A 17,841-nucleotide genomic window follows, 5' to 3' on the forward strand; every position below is an offset into this window, starting at 1 on the left:
GTCTGGCCGAGGCCACACTGCCCGAGGAGGCTCCGACCTGGAGTGCCTGGAAAAGTCGCCCACGGCCACTTGGGGAGCAGAGTCCCCCCAGGTGCGGCTGAGGTTGTGCCAGCCGTCTAACAACTGTAGCTAGTATAGCAGGGAGGGGGCCTCCAGATGCCAGGGAGGGGACAGAAACTTTGTGCCCCTGTGGAGAAATGCGGAAGTCACTGGAGCAGATTCCAGCGGCTTTCTCTAGGCAGGTCTTTTTGTCTTCCCCCTGCAATGCTGATTTTGCTTTTCAGTCTGAGAGGCAGCCTGGAAGGCTCAAGCGTGGGCGTTGGGCAGCATTTGCCAGGAGCCTGGATGGAAAGTTTCTTTTACTTATTGTGTCCTAAGTTCTTGGCACTGTGCTGGGTGTCTGAGGCACATTTTCTAGTTTTCCCCCTGATGCCAACCGCACAATGAATGACGTTGCCATTTTAGAAATGAGGCAGCTGAGGTTCAGAGGCTCAGGAAGTTGTCATGGCCCAAAAGTGGCCAGAGTTCTGCCATAGGAACGTGGGCTCCAGTTCTGATATTCTGTGTGTATCCAACCACCAGACCACAGTTGTGTAGGGGTGAGTCCCCGCGGAAACTTGGGTGGATCTTGCCCCCCAGAGTTGCCCCTCTGGGCTGTAGGGGATGTGAGGAGTGCCCTCAGGGAGCCGGGCACACGTAGCTTTTCTTCAGGGCCTGAGAATGAGCTGCTGAGGGGACCTGGGCGTGGGAAAAATGGTTCATTTAGTCGGAGCATTTCCCTGGCCCTCCAACCCATTCCACTGGACTTCAGTGGCAGTTTCCTATGGAGAAAAGGGCTGTGTTGACAAACATGCGAATCAGTGAATCCCCAAGGAGGTAACCCCTGTATCTTCGAGAAGGTGTGCAGCAGGGCAGTGGAAGACTGGTGGAGCCGTCACAGGTTGAGGAAGCTGCCGAGGGGGTGAGCCCAGCTCCCTCCCCAGCCCTGGCTCTGGCCTCTGTACCTCTTCAGCACTCTCATTCTGTGCTATACAGTGGAGCACATACCTGCAGCCAGCTGGATTGCCTTCTAGATTCAAGATGTTTTCTGTGTGTACTGTTTGTTTCCTGGGGGGAAGGGACTTTGCCTTCCACTTGTTCCTGTAGAGATTCCCTCTCCCCCTTAGCCCCAGCTCTGTGGCTGGTCTGAGGGGAACAGCCGACTGGCCTGACTTTGTCTAACTTAATTGTGGGTCAGCATTCTCTCACATGTGAATAAGCCTGGAATTTTTTTGAGGGGCACCTGCTTAGCTTATTTGCTAGCTCCCTTAATTTATAGGCATTGGACCCCAGTCCACTCTGTCATGTGACCCTCTCAAACATTGCTATCACTATATGTGAATATTAAAAGTAAATTTTGTCCAGGGATCACAAGTTGGCAGGAGGCCCAGGGGCCCCCAGACCTGCAGCCACATGCTGGGTGTCCTGGGGCATGAACAGAACAGAGGTATGGACTCCTAGCGTAGCGCTGGATGGGCCCCATGAGCTCGATGGGGACTTGGCTGGGAGCCCATGGGAAACAGTCAGCTCTGTGAGGGGGTGGGTGCCCCATCATTGGATGTGAAACTTTCTCATTGTGTATGTGAATTCTAAAAGTAATATAAAAGTGTTTAGCATTAAGAAAAAGAATCAGGCAGTACATAAATGTGTGTAGAAAAAATTAAAACTCACTGGACACCCCATTACTAGAGACAACCAGTGTTTATGGTCTCATGGGTATTAAGGACTCTGTTTATGGTAGGGCTCATGGGTTTTAAGTCTTGGTCTCTGTGAAGCAGTTTGATCTTGACTTTTCCAAACTAACAGTGGCCCTTCCTGTCTGCAGAACATGGAGAGTTCTTGGCTCTGGACCTTGGAGGGACCAACTTTCGTGTGCTTCGGGTGAGAGTCACGGACAATGGGCTCCAGAAGGTCGAGATGGAGAACCAGATCTACGCCATCCCTGAGGACATCATGCGAGGCAGCGGCACTCAGGTCTGAACCTTCCCTCAGTGGTCCCAGGAGCTCTGGGCCCCCAGGGGCAGACACTGCTCTTACTCTGTGGCCTGGAGGGAGGAGACCCTGGCTGAGCTTGGATTCCTTGACCTCTCTCTGCATGGTGATCCCCCTCCATGCCTGAAAGTGGAGTGGGAGGACCTCTATCAGGAGAGATACATGGGCCAGAGAGCAGGGAGCATGTGAATGAGGCCCGAGGATCTGGATGTGTTGTAGCAACAGGTGTTTTGACTTGCCCTCTCTTTTGAGGTCTCCTTGCACATGCTGATTATTGAGGAAAGCCTGTTGTCAGAACACTGGGCCCATTCTCCTGAACATATAGGGATGGGAGGCTGTTGAGAAAACACCAAAATCCAGCTTTGGGGTGTCTGTCCTGCCTGGCATCGCAGTGGGCAGCGTGTGCTTCCACATTGGCCCCAAATCATGCTTAGTTATCTTCATACTTTGGTGGCTTCTAGAGCCATGTTTTGTATTCAGAATCTACACAACAAAAGAAGTGGATGGAGAAGAAATGTGAAATCCAAGTAAGGGTCTTCTCAGTAATAGAAAAAAAACGAGCAAGGATGGGATTGCCATTGAAGTAGTTTCCAAACATGTACTGAGCAACCTACTGTTCACTGGGCACTGATCCTTGTTGACAATCAAAGTCCAGCTCCTTCCACTCCAGGGCCTGAAGCTCAGGACTACCCCCCCCCCCCCCAAAGCAGTAATGTTGTGTTAAGGGGATGAGTAACCATCAGGAGGAGGAGCTGATACGTGATGACCTATTGTGTATCAGGCTGAGCAAAAGCACTTTCATGGATCTTTTCATTCTAGCCTCAGATGAGCCCTATGAGGCTGGGTACTCCTGTTATCTCTGCTCTATAGATGTGGGACTGGGCTTTGAAAAACTGAGTGGCTTGGCCTTAGATCACAGAAGTGGGAGGGGCCAGAGGCCAGACACAAAGCCAGATCCACATGAGTAGAGCCCATGTTTGCACAACCCTGGGGGGCTCCGTCCACTTTGTAGGCTACCTGATGTGGTCCACATGAGTGGTGTTCCCTGGAATTGGGCAATGTGGTTGTCCTGGGTCCCAGCTACCTGCTTCTGCTTCCAGAGTAAGAGGTACAGTCCAAAGGGTCTGGTGCTCCTGCAGATTTGAGATCCTGTGGGGCAGGCCCTTTGGGGGCTCTTTCTCTCAAGAGTTCCCCCAGGAGAGCCCTCTGACAGAGGGGGCACTCATTGCCACCACACCAGAAGTATCCGGCTGGTTGGTGGGTGACAGCCACAGTCCAGCCATCATTCTCTGCCCTTGAGTGTCCAGGTAAACTGGTATCTATCCCCTTTCACCTGCTGTACAAAATTCTTCCTTGGGATGTCCTTCCAGCTCCTTCTGCAGCTGCTCCCAGTCTGTGGATGGGAGTCACTGAAGACATTCCTGGACATGGGCATAGCAGGGATCATTCTCAGCTTAAGTGCTGGCTGTTCTTGCTGTCTTTTATGCCCAGCACCGACTCAATAAAAGAGTGAATGGAGGCCATAAAATCCAGGTCTGAGAAGAGGTGGAGCCTTCCCACTCCTGGTGCTGTTTTCCCCACACTGGCCACCTCCTGGGAAGGGAATTGTGGGCCATGAATAGAACATGTGGGGGAGATATTTTTAGACCCTTAATATGTCCTTGGGGCAACCTGAGGGTAAGCCTGTTTTCCTTGTTTTAATGTTGGGATCGGAGAAGGGGGGCTGAGCCCCTGGGACTGTGGACATTTTAGCTCTACTGAGGTTGTCAGTAGCTCCAGTATACATTAACAAAATGTTTTAGTCCAAATTAAAAAAAAACACCCTGAGACTCACCTGGAAAAAACTGTGAAACTATTGTGATATTAGAAAGGTTTTGAATAAATGGGAAAAAAATGCTGCATAAAAAATGGAACATAAAGAAAACAAGAAGAAAATATAGGTGTTTATTTCACCTTAAGGAAGGGAAATAATAATACAGTACATGTCTAAAAGCGGCAGATAACAACATGGTAAAAAGACTGGAAGGAACTTCATAGTGGTGGATACTGGTGCCCTCTCCCCTCTATTTTAGGTATCAATCTTTTAACTGGAGGAAAACAAATGGATTTAAAAAATAAAATGTAGTCAAAACCGAGAGGAAATCACCAACCCCAAAACTTGCAAACGTCTTTGAAGATCTGTGAGCCTGGGCAGAGAAGGTCCCTGGATAAAACCTGTCTCCTGGTGCATGAACTTCCAACTGAGAGCAGTGAATCACAAATCGTAATAGCAGCCACTTCAGATTTTTTTACAGTTTATATTATTGGAAGGGAAGCGAGCAGATTCGCAGGCCAATGAGGAAAAGGAAACCTTTCTAACTTCATAAAATGATGCCCTTTGAGCCTTTTTATGGCAGGAAGGTGTTTGCTCTCTCTTCCAGCATCTTATCTTTAGATCATCAGCTAACAGAAAAGGAGATAGTCTTCTAATTAAGGAAGCAGATGATCTCCTCTTCCCCACTTTTAAAGAGGTGTAGGCTCTTCTAACTCAGCACAGTCCAATAGAACTTTCGAAACTGGAACCACGCTTCATCGGCTTGTGTAATATGGTAGCCGTGAGCCTCTGTGACACTGAGCGCTTGAAATGCGGCTAGTGTGACTGAGAAAGTGAATTTTTATTTTTTGAGATTATAATTCATTGAAATCGCCACAGATGGTTAGTGGCTCCTGTACCGGGCAGCACGCTGTTTAATGCCTCTTCACTGCCTCTCGTTTCTTTCTGCCTCCCCTCGTTGGCAGGGCAATTGGAAAGGGAGCAGTGAGCAGGGCTGGGCCAGGGGAAACAATTAATTGTTTGACCTCTTCTAAAACTCCCCCTCCCCTGCCTCTGATGATTGGCCTTCTCTCTTTGCACAGCTTCTATAACTTCCTTTTTTTTTTGGAATAAAGACTATTTGTATTAAAGATCATTTTGACTAGATTACCGGGAAGAAGGTACTGGGAATGTGCTTACCATATCATAAATTTTGTCTCAGATTGACTTTCTAACAAAAGAACAAAGCTTTCTGAATAGCTATCTAGAAACCCTATTTACATGTTAAAATACTTGACTCTGCTCAAGGGAGTTACTACTTGTGCGTAGGTGAACTTCTTAGCGAGCGAGCGGGCTCTGTCTTTGCTCTCAAGAGTGTTTTGGTTTAGAGATTGAGTTTCAGAACAAGCATAAGTGACTTGCAGGTGATCAGACAGAGGGACAGGATCCATGCAGGAAGTTCAGTTAGAGCTGGCTACCTTCTACATGGGGGTGGCCTTGTCTTCCTGTATTCCTCCCACTGAGATGTCCTAGATATCTGGGGAGCCAGTAGGCCTCTAAGCCTGGCCTGTCACCCTCCAAACTCTCAGTTCCTTTGCAAATGCAAATAGTTTTGGTGGTTTGGTGCAGTGGTTCTCTAACCACTGCTTCAGGATCAGCTGGTGGGCCCTATACCCATAGTTTCTGACTCAGCAAGTTTGGGTGTGGGCCCTAGAATTTGCATTGGTGGTGGTGGTGGTGGTGGTGGTGGTGGTGGTGGTATTGCTGGTTCAGGACCATGCTTTAAGAATCTCCCTTGCTTCTACTTAGAGAGAAAAATAGCCATTTCCTTGGTCATTAGATTTTGCCATCTGGTCAACCTGGCCCTTGGAATCTGCTCAATGTCTTTGGCCTCTGCTTACTCTTTTTTTTGTTGTTGTTGTTGTTTTTGTTTTTTTAATTTTATTATTGTTTAAAATGTTACAGATGTGCCTTTTTCTTCCCAATGACCCGTTCCACCCCGTTCCTTCCCCCTCCCCAGTCCCTCTCCCCACCACTGTCCATGTCCTTGGGTTGTGTATATATGCACATAAATTCTTTGGTTACTCTCTTCCCCTCCGCCCACCCGCCCTCCTCCATCTCTCTGACATTCATCAGTCTCATCTATGCTTCCATGTCATTGAATCTATTCTGTTCATCAGCTTATTAAGTTTCTGCTTACTCTTTGTACCAGAATGCCCTGGCCTCAGCCTCTAAGCATCTGGGGGAGTCACCAACTTCTTTTTGAGGATGCTGAGTGGACAAGACGGAAGCCATGGGGCTATGGGCTTTGGGACTGTGAAAGCCTGGGCAATTGTGAATGTAGGGTTTTCTTAGGTTTAGGATTTTTTCTAGGTGCTGTGAGTCTTGCTTAGCATAGTCATGGTTGTGAGGCTGCTCATCCACAAAATCCAATTTGCTGTTCAGTGCTTTTCATGGACTCACTGGGTGTTCCATTTTGAATTTAGAAAGCAAAGATAAGTTCTATGAATTGCTCCCAAGAAATTAGTTTTCTAGAATGGACGAAAAATATAAAAGTTACTTTTTTTGGTTAAGTCGCTTCTTAGAATGCCAATAGAGAATGAACCACCCATTTCCCCCAGTCAGAGGAGACAGGGATGGTAAAATGCTTCTTGGCACTGAGATGGGCTGCCCTTTATGGTAAGACATGCAACTGTGCATCAGATGTCAAGGAGGGTTCTGGCAAGGCCACCAAAGGATGTTCCGTTCCTAGGGCATGCAGTGACCTTCTGATCAGCTCTGGCTGTGATTTCCCCTGCCTCATGGGATTATTGTGATAGTGGTATAAATAAATGGTTTAAGTGGGAGATAGTTCTTAATAAGTAGTACTTAATAGGTTACTATAGAAACATATTATAGAAACATAATATAAAACGTCTTGTATTGTACCAGAAATAGAGTGAGTACATTCTCTAGAAGGATTAAGCCCTTATAGGTATTGACTAGTTTAGTCCTTTAGGTAACTGTGCGGTTGGGTCAGTTAGCATCCTCACATTATGGACTGAGCAAATGAAGGCTTCACCGGGGATGCGTACCCTGCATGCTTTCAGCTAGTTCCTTTCAGAGCCCAAAGTTTGTGCCCTTAGTCCCTGTGCTTTCTGCCTCCCTGCTCATCTGTCCTGCGCTGTGTGCCCTCAGCTGTTTGACCACATTGCCGAATGCCTGGCTAACTTCATGGATAAGCTACAGATCAAAGACAAGAAGCTCCCCTTGGGCTTTACCTTCTCGTTCCCCTGCATCCAGACGAAACTAGACGAGGTAAGATGAGCTCTTCATCGTTGCTCCGTTCTTTGGGCTGGGAGGGTGAGGAAGACCTCTGAGCCACCTGCTGCTTTGGTGGCCCTGACGGGTGTGTGGACAGGGTTTGAACATTGAGAGAGTGCTTCTGGGTGAGGGTATGTCGGCGCGGGGGAGATGGTGAAGAAGTATCTTTGTCCCCTGTTGTCAAAGAACAGTGTACAAGCCACACACATTGTACATCACCTGCTTCCCTGATAGGGAAACAGGAGTGAGAAATTAGTCAGGAACTCCTTTGATCTAAAGTGTTGGATAAAGACCTTTGGAAGAAAGATGTCTGAGGAGTTACAATGAGGTTACAAGTATCTTGTTTTGGCAGTTCTATTGCCTACCCTGTTCACTTTTTAGGGCAGTTGATCAATGAAGAAATTGCTCATTTAATTTGTTTTCTGAGTCTTTGATGGGGCTCGGACTCCTTCCTAGACTAGCTAGGAAGCAGTATACACATCCAAGCATGGCTTCAGTTTAGTTAGCCCCATGGCAGAGGGCTCCACTAATGGTTGTTTGAGGAGTGTGGTCTGGGTTTTGTGAGGAATTAATGTTCAATCCTTGGTCTTTTTCCAGAGTTTCCTGGTCTCATGGACAAAGGGGTTCAAGTCCAGTGGTGTGGAAGGCAAAGACGTGGTTGCTCTGATCCGGAAGGCCATCCAGAGGAGAGGGGTGAGTAGGGGTGGCAGGGATGGAGAAGCAGGAGCTCGGGGTCTGGAGGCTCTTTTAGGTCCACTCTGAAGCCTTCCCCAGTTCGTCCTCAGCACAACATGAGGACCTTTTGTGGACCTTAGGTGAGGTTTTCTTTTCTTCTTCCCTGCTATGTTTACTCAATAATAAATTTTTTATTTTTTCCAGTTTTATTGAAATCTAATTGACATACATCTCTGTGTCAGTTTTAAGATGTACCACATAACGAGTTGACACACATGTATCATAAAGTAATTACCACAGCAAGAATCTTATAAATGATCAGATACCTTTGGGGTCACAGATTATCATGATGGGTAAATAATCTTAGTCTTAACCTGAAGAAAACTTGAATATCATTTTCAAGTAAGAAAGTTGGGATAATGTTGACATTAGGGTGGAATGGGGCAGAGAGACACAAGATAAAGGTCACAGAAGGATAAGACTTTTTGGAAGGAAGAGGGAGAGAGATAAAGAAAAGAAAACAGGAGATGACAATGATGACAAGATGGGCTATTCTTAGTGCATGATGGCTTTTAACTAGACTGCAGAGCTGGTTGGGAAGCCCTCCGTGATGAAGGCAGGGTGGGGAGTGAGATGCAGCTGGTAGACTGGACCTGGACCGGATTTCCAGCTATAACCTTCTTGGGTTTTGAGTAGGGTCAGGAGGCAACCCTGTTACTCTTGAGTTGTGTGTCTTACTACTCTCTTCATCTACACATCTGTGACCTTTCTGTGATGGTGAAGGTCAGATCTCTCCTTTTATCCCTGCAGGACTTTGATATTGATGTTGTGGCTGTGGTGAATGACACAGTTGGGACCATGATGACCTGTGGTTATGATGACCAGAACTGCGAGATTGGTCTCATTGTGGGTGAGTGAGCACTGGGTTTGAGGGCTGGTGTTGGCCAGTGGAAGAGGGTGTGGGCTGCAAAGGGAGGAGGGGTCCAAGGCCTGGATGTTCTTTTGTACTTCGTATTGCAAGATAATGGTATGGTCACTTTGGAGGTCTGAGACAGTACTTGTGGTGTTGGGGGTGTTAGCAGAGTGGACCGTGTTGGGATGCCCCAGGGTCTTCTCTGAGGAATCCCAGCCACCCTGGGCAGAGTCAGGATGGTAGTGCAAGAGGGAGATGGGTGCTGGGGCGAGGACAGTGTGGGCGGGCACTGAGCAGTCTCTTGTTTCGTCCAGGCACGGGAAGCAATGCCTGCTACATGGAAGAGATGCGCCATATTGACACGGTGGAGGGAGACGAGGGGCGGATGTGCATCAACATGGAGTGGGGGGCCTTCGGGGATGACGGTGTGCTCGATGACATCCGCACTGAGTTTGACCGGGAGATCGACATGGGCTCCCTGAACCCCGGGAAGCAACTGTGAGCGGAGGGCTTAGGGAGTGGGCTCAGGAGTTGAGTGGGGGGCTGGCTAAGGCTGGGGTGGGGGTTCTCATTTTTGCTTTACCATCTTCTATCCCCCAAAGTTTTCCAAGACACCCACTGGTTATAGGAATTTGTGCTCATTATATATATTGTGACTGTAAATTTCTGAGAGGGCTCTAAAAATGATAAAGCAGGCAGATATACACCAAGTAATAATTAAGTTTGTCCTTTAGAACAATATTTTAGAAAGTCATATTCCAAGTCTAAGTGTGTGACCCTGCTCTTTCTTTCCACCTTCAATTTGTAAGTTGCCCTTAGAAACAGTTTGTGAGCCACATAGGAAAGTGTTGAGATGGCCAAGATCTGGGTCTGCGAAAGCTCCTTTGGTAGCTCCTACCCCTGTCACTGGCCAGATGACGATGAGGCTGTGAGAGATGGCTTCTAGTGACTGGCTGAGGCTCTGACTTAGAGCTCCAGTAGAGAGTAGCTTGTGAGCTAGGCTGGACCTCATGGAGTTCCAGGGCCTCCCACCCCAGCAGTACCCAGACCCAAGGCCTTCTTGGCCACCTTCCCTGGATCTGTGGCCCAGCTGGGGCCCTGGGATGAACTAGAGGAAGGGTTCCAACATTTGGACCCTGAATATTAACTCTCCAGCCTGGCCAGAGTTGGTATTCAGTTACTTTTGACTCTTGCAAAACATTATTTCCCTCTCACAAACATTTACCAAATGTCCCTTAAAGATCTTGAAATAGAGATTGCTGCAAGCTTTGAAGGCAGTTACAAAATATTTTCAGCAGTTCAGGCCCTCTCTGGTCTGGTTGCTGGGACTGTGGCTTGAAGGTTTGTAGTGCTGATCTCTGCTTGGAGAGGAAAATCCAACCCTGTAAACCAGCTCAGAGGTGGGGGCCGTTTTCTTTACAGGGAGAGTCCTTGCTTCCTCAAGGATGCATGGTTTATTTAAGTCACAAGCTTTCTCACATGTTGAAACAAGAGTCCATTCACTTGTCACTTTCATAGGAACGTACTGGCTATGTGTGCCATGGCTGGTGAGGAATTTATGGACTGAAAAGTCACTCATTCATTGCTTGCCTCCATCAGTGAGACAGCCCACGTCATTCCAAGGAGCCCTGTGCCCTTTGAAGTGTCAGAAGACAGAATTGCCAGCAGGGCCTTGGCAACCCACCCCTGGCTTAGCCTTAGGCAAACCAAATCAAAGGCCAGGAGGACATATACCAGTGTCAGCGGTGGTAGCCCCAAAGTCATCTTGGGGCTTGAGTAGGAACGTTGTTTTACTCTATATGTCTCTAAATAAATAATTTTCCAAATGTTTTTAAAAACTGGAACAAAAACTTTAAAAAACCTCCCACACTTCAGAGCCCCACTGGAGTCCCTCCTACCTCCCACAGGACCACCTATTTCAGAGAAGCCGCTGCAGCAGACACTCAGTTCCTTGCTGGTCTGCCTGCCACGCAGTTGGCTGTGTTGGCGCTTAAGCATTTCGAATGCACCTTCTGCTCAAGCAGTTTAGCCAGCTCTTTACTTAGCTCCAGTTCTGCCATACTTGACCTTGGGTCTTGAGGAAGTCATTTCCTGAGGGCCCGACTTCCCCTCTGGTAGTCAGCACCAGGAGACATCGGAGTCCCTTTCCGAGTCCCTCCCCCAGCCCTGCTGCGGGCCTCCTTGATGAAGCCTGGCCTAGTTAGTGCCCACAGGCCGGCCCTGGGGGCCTCCTCTCCCTAGAACCCAGATTCTGTCTGAGATATCAAGAAAGGGCCTTCTTTGCCAAAAAGAATTAATTGTAAAGGCTTGGTTTCTCTGTCACAAAATTTGAGCCATAAAGACAGTCTTCTAAAGGAAACAGTGCCATCTAGCGTTGAAGAAACAAATCACCCGACTGCCCTCTCAGCCTCCCCCTCCCAGCCTGGTGGTTCTTAAACACGCCTTTATCTTATCAACTGTCTGCTCAGAAACCTCCAGCATATCTCCCTCCCCTATTCCTGAGAAACTCTGTGGCACTTTGAGCTCTTTCTCAACTGCCCAACCTGCCCTTCTAATCTTGCCCCATCACCCCTCCTCCCCTACCACCTCTGGTGGATTTCACACTTTTCTTAGGAATGCAAGGTAATGAGTCACTGGGCTTGCAACCTCCCCACCCCCCAATTTAATCAGATTTACCTTCTTTTTCTCTTATAAATAAATATTAAGGTTCATTTCAACATTACGTTTTATTTTCAAAAATCACGTCCTTGCTAGAGAAAAAAATTTTAAAACTCACTACCTTATACGTAACTTACCATACTTAAGATTCAGACTATTCCAGAATGTCCCAGACTCCTTGGATGTTTTATTTGCCTGCTAATGGCCCATCCTCTCCACAGTTCCAGGCCCGCCTGCCTGCAGAGATAGCCCCAGCGCCCCAGCGCCTCCAGCCCAGCCCTGTCACTTCATACAGCTCATTCCCAGGCGGTGCCACACACGTTAATGCTTCACTGTGCATCGGCCTCTAACATTTGTTGAAGCTCTACGTGTGTGATGTTGCCTTCACAGGGAGGCTGTGAGTTCACAGGCAGCAGGGCCTTTATGTGTTTTCCGGTCCGTATCTTCCTGCAGATTTGAGAAGATGATCAGTGGGATGTACATGGGGGAACTGGTGAGGCTTATCCTGGTGAAGATGGCGAAGGAGGACCTGCTCTTCAGGGGGAAGCTCAGCCCCGGACTCCTCGCCAAGGGCCGCTTTGAGACCAAAGATATTTCAGATATTGAAGGGTAAGCTTTGGGCCCCTCTCTGTTTACTGAAGAGTGGGTAGGTAGCTGGGGATGAGGTAGGGGCACTGGCCCTTGACCCCTCAAATGTGGACAGCATGGGCCGTGGTGGGCCTGTGGCTGGGGGTCACTTACCAGGTAGCCCCCCATCCTTGTTCGTTAAGTGGGCTGATTCCCAAAGTGATTCATGGTGCTGCTGGGACTGAGTGGCCTCCACACTCAGGGGTATCACACTTGCATTCCTGTTTGGCATGCGGTGAAGGGTGGGGAGCTTGGCTTAATACTGGAGGCTCCCTGAGGGTTTCTTAATGATCCATTTGCATCTATTTCCTTTCCCTTCTTTGAAGCTCTGACATGTCATTCTCTATTGGTGACTTTTAAAAAGGACTCCCTTCTGATCCCTGCTTCATAACAGAGAAACAGGTCCTTGGGCAGCTGGAGATATACCCATTTAGTTCCAATAGGTAGAGCTGCGGACTGCATTTTCATGGAGCAGTAAGGGTGGGAGTGAGGGTGGCCTAATTTTTGTTTTCCAGTTAACAATATCCAGAGTTGGGCTTTGTTTCTGTTCTTGAGACTCCCACTTGTGGCTTGAGGAGGCCCTGTTGTTTCAGGGACCAGATGGTGCAGAGGAGGTGATTTGGGTGTAAAGGGAGCAGTGAAACAGTTCAAGTGACTTGAAATGGAAACTCTTGAAGGAACTGGGCCTACTTGTTAAACCCCGAGGGGATGGAAGTCCTCAAATCTGTGAGGCACTTAGTTCCCCTAAGAAGAGTGCTACTCTTGCCCTTCATCACCGTCTTTAGCATGAGTCAAAGCAGTGTCCCCTCCTTTGTGAACGCAGTCGATTCTGACTGCTTTATAGAAAGTAGGGTGGGTTCCACAGCTGGGACCACACGTCAGAGGTGGTGGGTAGCAGGGACACAAGCAAACGCACAAACACACACACACACAGCTTGGCGTATAAAGCCCTGAGAGCAGGGCCTTGTCCTTGTGTAGTATGTGCATAAGAAATGTTAGTTTTTCTGGCCAGGTTGGGAAAGAGAGGCACTTGTGGTACTGAGGTGTGTGTGTGTCTGTCTGTCTGCTGGCAGAGGAGCCTCAGTTATGTTCCCCCTCCTTGTTCAGGCCCCATCCAGGGGCAGAGCAGTGACGTGGGGGCCTGCCCTCGCTGGGAGATGGCGTGGGCTGAAGCTGAGGGGTTTCCTCGGCAGCCTGACACCCCTCTGCCACTGGCCACAGGGGATTAGACACGTGCCCACACACTGTCTGTTTCCCAGGGAGAAGGATGGCATCCGGAAGGCCCGCGAGGTCCTGGTGCGGCTGGGCATCGACCCGACACAAGAGGACTGCGCGGCCACTCACCGGATCTGCCAGATCGTGTCCACGCGCTCAGCCAACCTGTGCGCGGCCACCCTGGCGGCCGTGCTGCGGCGCATCAAGGAGAACAAGGGAGAGGAGCGCCTGCGCTCCACCATCGGGGTGGACGGCTCCGTCTACAAGAAACACCCTCTGTGAGTCAGTGTTTGGGGCTCACGATGATGGGGCTCCCTGACCCCTTGGGGGGCCCTGACAGGCTTGAGAGAGACCCCATGGCTCCAGGGGCCACCTCTGTCCTGCATCCTGGGGTGGTGGACATGAGCAGTGAGCTGAGGAGCTTTATGGAATAAAAGTTCCCAGCTGGGCAAGTGGAGCCGGGAGGGTGTTCTTGGTGTGGGTGGAGGTGATTTCTGAAGGCTGCTGCTGACTGCAGCTGAGGGTGGGGTCTCCTCGGAGCTCTCCTGGCCTCTCTCCACTCTTGTTACCACCCTCTTGTTTAAGAGTTAGTGTTTTTCTTTTCTCATTTCTTTGGCTCTCTCATGATTCTTGATGGTCCCTTCAGGTCCTGTGTCCTCTGCCATGGGCCACCCCAGCCCAGTGGCTGACCTGGCTATTGAACTGATCCTGCCCTGTCCTTCATGTTTCGATCCCTTGGGTCCTAAGTGCCAAAATATGCAAGTTTCAGTTGGGACCTAGAAGATATCTCTCTCTGTTGTGCCCATATGTTCACCTATGATGAGTGCCAAGTCAGTGGGCCTTCACTGACTGAATTGGTTGATGCTGAAGCTCTCAGCTCTACCATTCATTCCCTGGCCTCCTAGCCCAGTGCTTCAAGCACTTTAAAGTGCACATGAATCACCTGCAGGTCTTGCTAAGAAGCCGGTTCTGATTCAGAAGTTCTGGGTTCAGCCCAGTGATACTGCGGGCCCACAGATCGCACTTGGGAGTGGCCAGTTCCTGGAGACCATGGCTCAAAGCAGCACCACCCAAGAATTTCTTGCTGAAAATACCTATTCAGACACCTTTGGGATCTTTGGCAGATCCCAGAGAGAGGCCAAAGTCCAGAAGAGCATTTAAACTTTTTCTGATTTGGGTGTTTCCCAGGAACCATCTAATGAAATGAGTGATGAAACAAGAATAGAAGTTGGTGTCAGAATCACCCGATTCCATTGGGCTGCTCCAGCAAAGAGGCTGCTATATGGGGCAGAGGAGTTGTGGCCTATGGGAGGAAGGGGTCTATGTGACTATCTGTAGGGCATAGTGGCTTCCTAAAAGGGTCCTTTCAGCAGGTGTTGGACCCAGCCAGGGTGGACACAGTTGAATATCTGAGTTTTTGTACAGCCACCCCTAACTTGGGAAAGGTGGGGAGGGGATTTTGGAGGCAGCATCTGCTTCTGCTGGTCCCCCTTGGCATTTGTGCTGAGGTGTTGAGCCAACACTCCAACTATTAGCCCCATTGGCCCTAGCTGTGGTCACCCACCTCTCACCCATCTCCATGACTGCAGTTTCGCGAAGCATCTTCACAAGACCGTGCGGCGCCTGGTGCCTGACTGCGACGTCCGCTTCCTCCGCTCTGAGGATGGCAGTGGCAAGGGGGCAGCCATGGTGACAGCAGTGGCCTACCGGCTGGCTTACCAACACCGAGCCCGCCAGAAGACCTTGGAGTCTCTGACACTGAGCCGGAAGCAGCTGCTGGAAGTCAAGGAGAGGATGAAGCTAGAAATGGAGCGAGGTCTGCGCAAGGAGACTCACGCCATCGCCCCTGTCAAGATGCTGCCCACCTATGTGTGTGCCACCCCCGACGGCACAGGTACTTAGGCTCCCACCCAGCTCACCTCGGTGGGCCTTTGTCCCGGTGTCGACACCCTGGGAGAACGCCTCAGCCTTAGCATTGGCTGTTTGGACCAGAACATATTTCTCCATCTGTAGTACAAATGCTTCCCAACTTATGATAGGGTTCCATTCCAATAAGTCCATCATGAGTCGAAAATGCATTTAATATACCTAGCCTACCGAACGTCACAGCCTAGCCTGGCCTGCCTTAAATGTGCTCAGAACACTTACAGTAGCCTCCAGTTGGGCAAAGCATTTGACACATGAATACACCGTGGGGTACTGGCTGTTTGCATGGCTCACTAGGAGCTATGGGCTGGTGACTGCATGGCTCCCTAGGAGCTGTGGCTCCCCACTGCTCCCCAATGTCACAAGAATATTAGACCACATGTCACCGGAAAAGATAAAAATTCGAAGTATGGATCCTACGAAATGCAAATTGCTTTCACACCATTGTAAAGTCAAAAAATAACCGTTGGGGCAAACCATCCTAAATTGGGGCAAACCATCCTAAGTTGGGGACCGTCTGCACTAGGAAATTCTAATGGTCAGTAAGCTCGATCAAGGCTTTCTCTGCTAAAATTTTAACAGTGATAATATAGTAAATACTTACTGAATGCTGACCGTGTCAAGCATTTCTCTAAGCATTTAACACATATCAGCTCATTTAGTCTTTGCCTTTTAACATAGATTAGTTGTTAATTTTGTTTATTAACAAACTATTATGGTTGGCACAGAACTAAGGCACAGAGAAATAACCTGCCCAGTTCACACAGCTGGAAAACAGCAGAACTGGGACTCAAACCCAGGCATTTTGGTTCCAGGGTCAGCTCTTAGAAGCCCTAGATCAGGGATTGGCACACTAAAGCCCACAGACTAAATCTGGCCCACCATCTATTTTTGTAAATAAAGTTTTATTAGTGCACAGCCTTGCCCATTTGTCTATATTGTTTATGACTGCTTTGCATTACCAGTGTGGTTGCAGCAGAGACTGGCTTACAGGGCCTAAATCTGCCCAGTCCTTCACAGAAAAATATTGTTAACCCCTAGTCTATGTCTTACAACCAAAGAGATGGCAGTGTTTTCCCAATTCATAGAAAATGTTCACTGAGCAGGCCAGGGTAGCACAATCGGTACACGTTCCAGAGGCAGAGACTGGGAGCTGGTCCCTGCTCTACCCTCTTCTGGCTGTGTGGCCCTGGGCAAGTGACTCAGCCAGCGCAGCCAGGTCTCGCTCCCTCGTCAGAGGGGAACACAGTGCCTCCCTCTGTGGGCTGCCTGAGGGTTGCATGAGCACTGTGTGAGGGGGAAAGCACGTGGTGATTGCCCAACAAGGAGGGTGTTTGACTCTGCCATTCCTTCTCTATTCTAGAACCTGACATGAGGTGGCCTTTGATTTAGCAAGAATGGCATGTTTAGATATTTTTGAGTGCTCTGTGTCACCCTTTCCCTTGTTGTGACTGCAGAACTTGTTGTGACTTCTGGGGCCCCGCCACTTGAACTCATTTGAGAACCACTAGGGAGCCAGCAGCCTCTGGTCCGGGTATCTTACTTTCTTTACTATTAGGTGAAGATCACAGTCCGTCAACCCTGAGGTTGTTGAGGGCCCCCTGGGAAGGTGCTTTAGACCCTGTCACTCTCTGCTGTGGTCAAGTGATGATGCCCACTCATCATCTCCCTGGTGCATTTTCCAGAGAAAGGTGATTTCCTGGCCTTGGACCTTGGGGGCACCAATTTCCGAGTGCTGCTGGTGCGCGTGCGGAATGGGAAGCGGCGCGGAGTGGAGATGCACAACAAGATCTACGCCATCCCGCAGGAGGTCATGCACGGCACAGGCGACGAGGTGAGGCGGGGCGACACCTCTGGGAGGGCCCCTCAGGGGACACCCACGTCTTACCTGGGAGGACAGCGCTTCCTCTGCCCACCATGGTTCCGGGGTGGGCTAGGTGGGCCAGGACCCAGGGCTGGTCCTACTCAGGATTACACCTGACCTTGCATTTCTCTGGGTGGAGGCTTCACTCGTGGTCGAGCCTTGCTGGGGGAAGGCTGCCCTGGCCAAGGCCCTCTCCCTTAGAGCCCACTTTGTCCCTGCAGCTCTTTGACCATATCGTCCAGTGCATCGCCGACTTCCTCGAGTACATGGGCATGAAGGGCGTGTCCCTGCCCCTGGGCTTCACCTTCTCCTTCCCCTGCCAGCAGAACAGCCTGGACGAGGTAACAGGGCCTTCCTGGAGGGCTCTCCTGTGGGCTTTATTGATTCCATACCAGCCAGAGTTTGGAGCAGGTGACAAAGTTGAGCTTAGAGGAGGAAAAGACGGGCATGAGCGACCAGTTGTGAGGAGGGGCCTGTTGGTGGGAATTAGTAAGTCAGAGGTGTTGGAGGTTAGTGGGTTAGCTCGGCTATAACAAACAATCTTTGGGATGACGATGATGATGCTAATCAAAATATTAACAACTGACATTTTTGAAGCACTTTTTGCTGGATACTATGCCAGGCTTTCTATACGCATTACTTCATTTAACCCTCACAGCAACATATAAGGTAGGTGTTGTAGACCCATTTTGCAGAAAGGAAAATAAGGTCTATAGAGATGCCAAATACTGAAACCTGCCATTTCTTAGGTTGCAAAACCTAGACTAGGTTAGACAGCTTGGGAACGGCCAAGCCACAATTTTGAATTCTGGTTTCCTGACACCTAAGCCCATGCTC

General features: G+C 49.4%; 1 protein-coding gene across 1 annotated transcript in view; it reads left to right on the forward strand.

Moving 5' to 3' along the window:
* The window catches only part of HK2 (hexokinase 2), a 58,805-nt gene that overhangs the window by 30,668 nt on the left and 10,296 nt on the right, over nt 1-17,841 (forward strand). The window contains exons 3-12 of the mRNA XM_081156244.1: nt 1,865-2,013; nt 7,001-7,120; nt 7,724-7,819; nt 8,612-8,711; nt 9,029-9,212; nt 11,826-11,981; nt 13,259-13,492; nt 14,804-15,108; nt 16,826-16,974; nt 17,226-17,345. Coding sequence (XP_081012370.1) covers nt 1,865-2,013; nt 7,001-7,120; nt 7,724-7,819; nt 8,612-8,711; nt 9,029-9,212; nt 11,826-11,981; nt 13,259-13,492; nt 14,804-15,108; nt 16,826-16,974; nt 17,226-17,345 — 1,613 coding nt within the window. The remainder of the gene's footprint in view (nt 1-1,864; nt 2,014-7,000; nt 7,121-7,723; nt 7,820-8,611; nt 8,712-9,028; nt 9,213-11,825; nt 11,982-13,258; nt 13,493-14,803; nt 15,109-16,825; nt 16,975-17,225; nt 17,346-17,841) is intronic.

Source organism: Miniopterus schreibersii (genome assembly GCF_964146895.1).
Source record: "Miniopterus schreibersii genome assembly, chromosome: 13".
Lineage (NCBI taxonomy): Eukaryota > Metazoa > Chordata > Mammalia > Chiroptera > Miniopteridae > Miniopterus > Miniopterus schreibersii.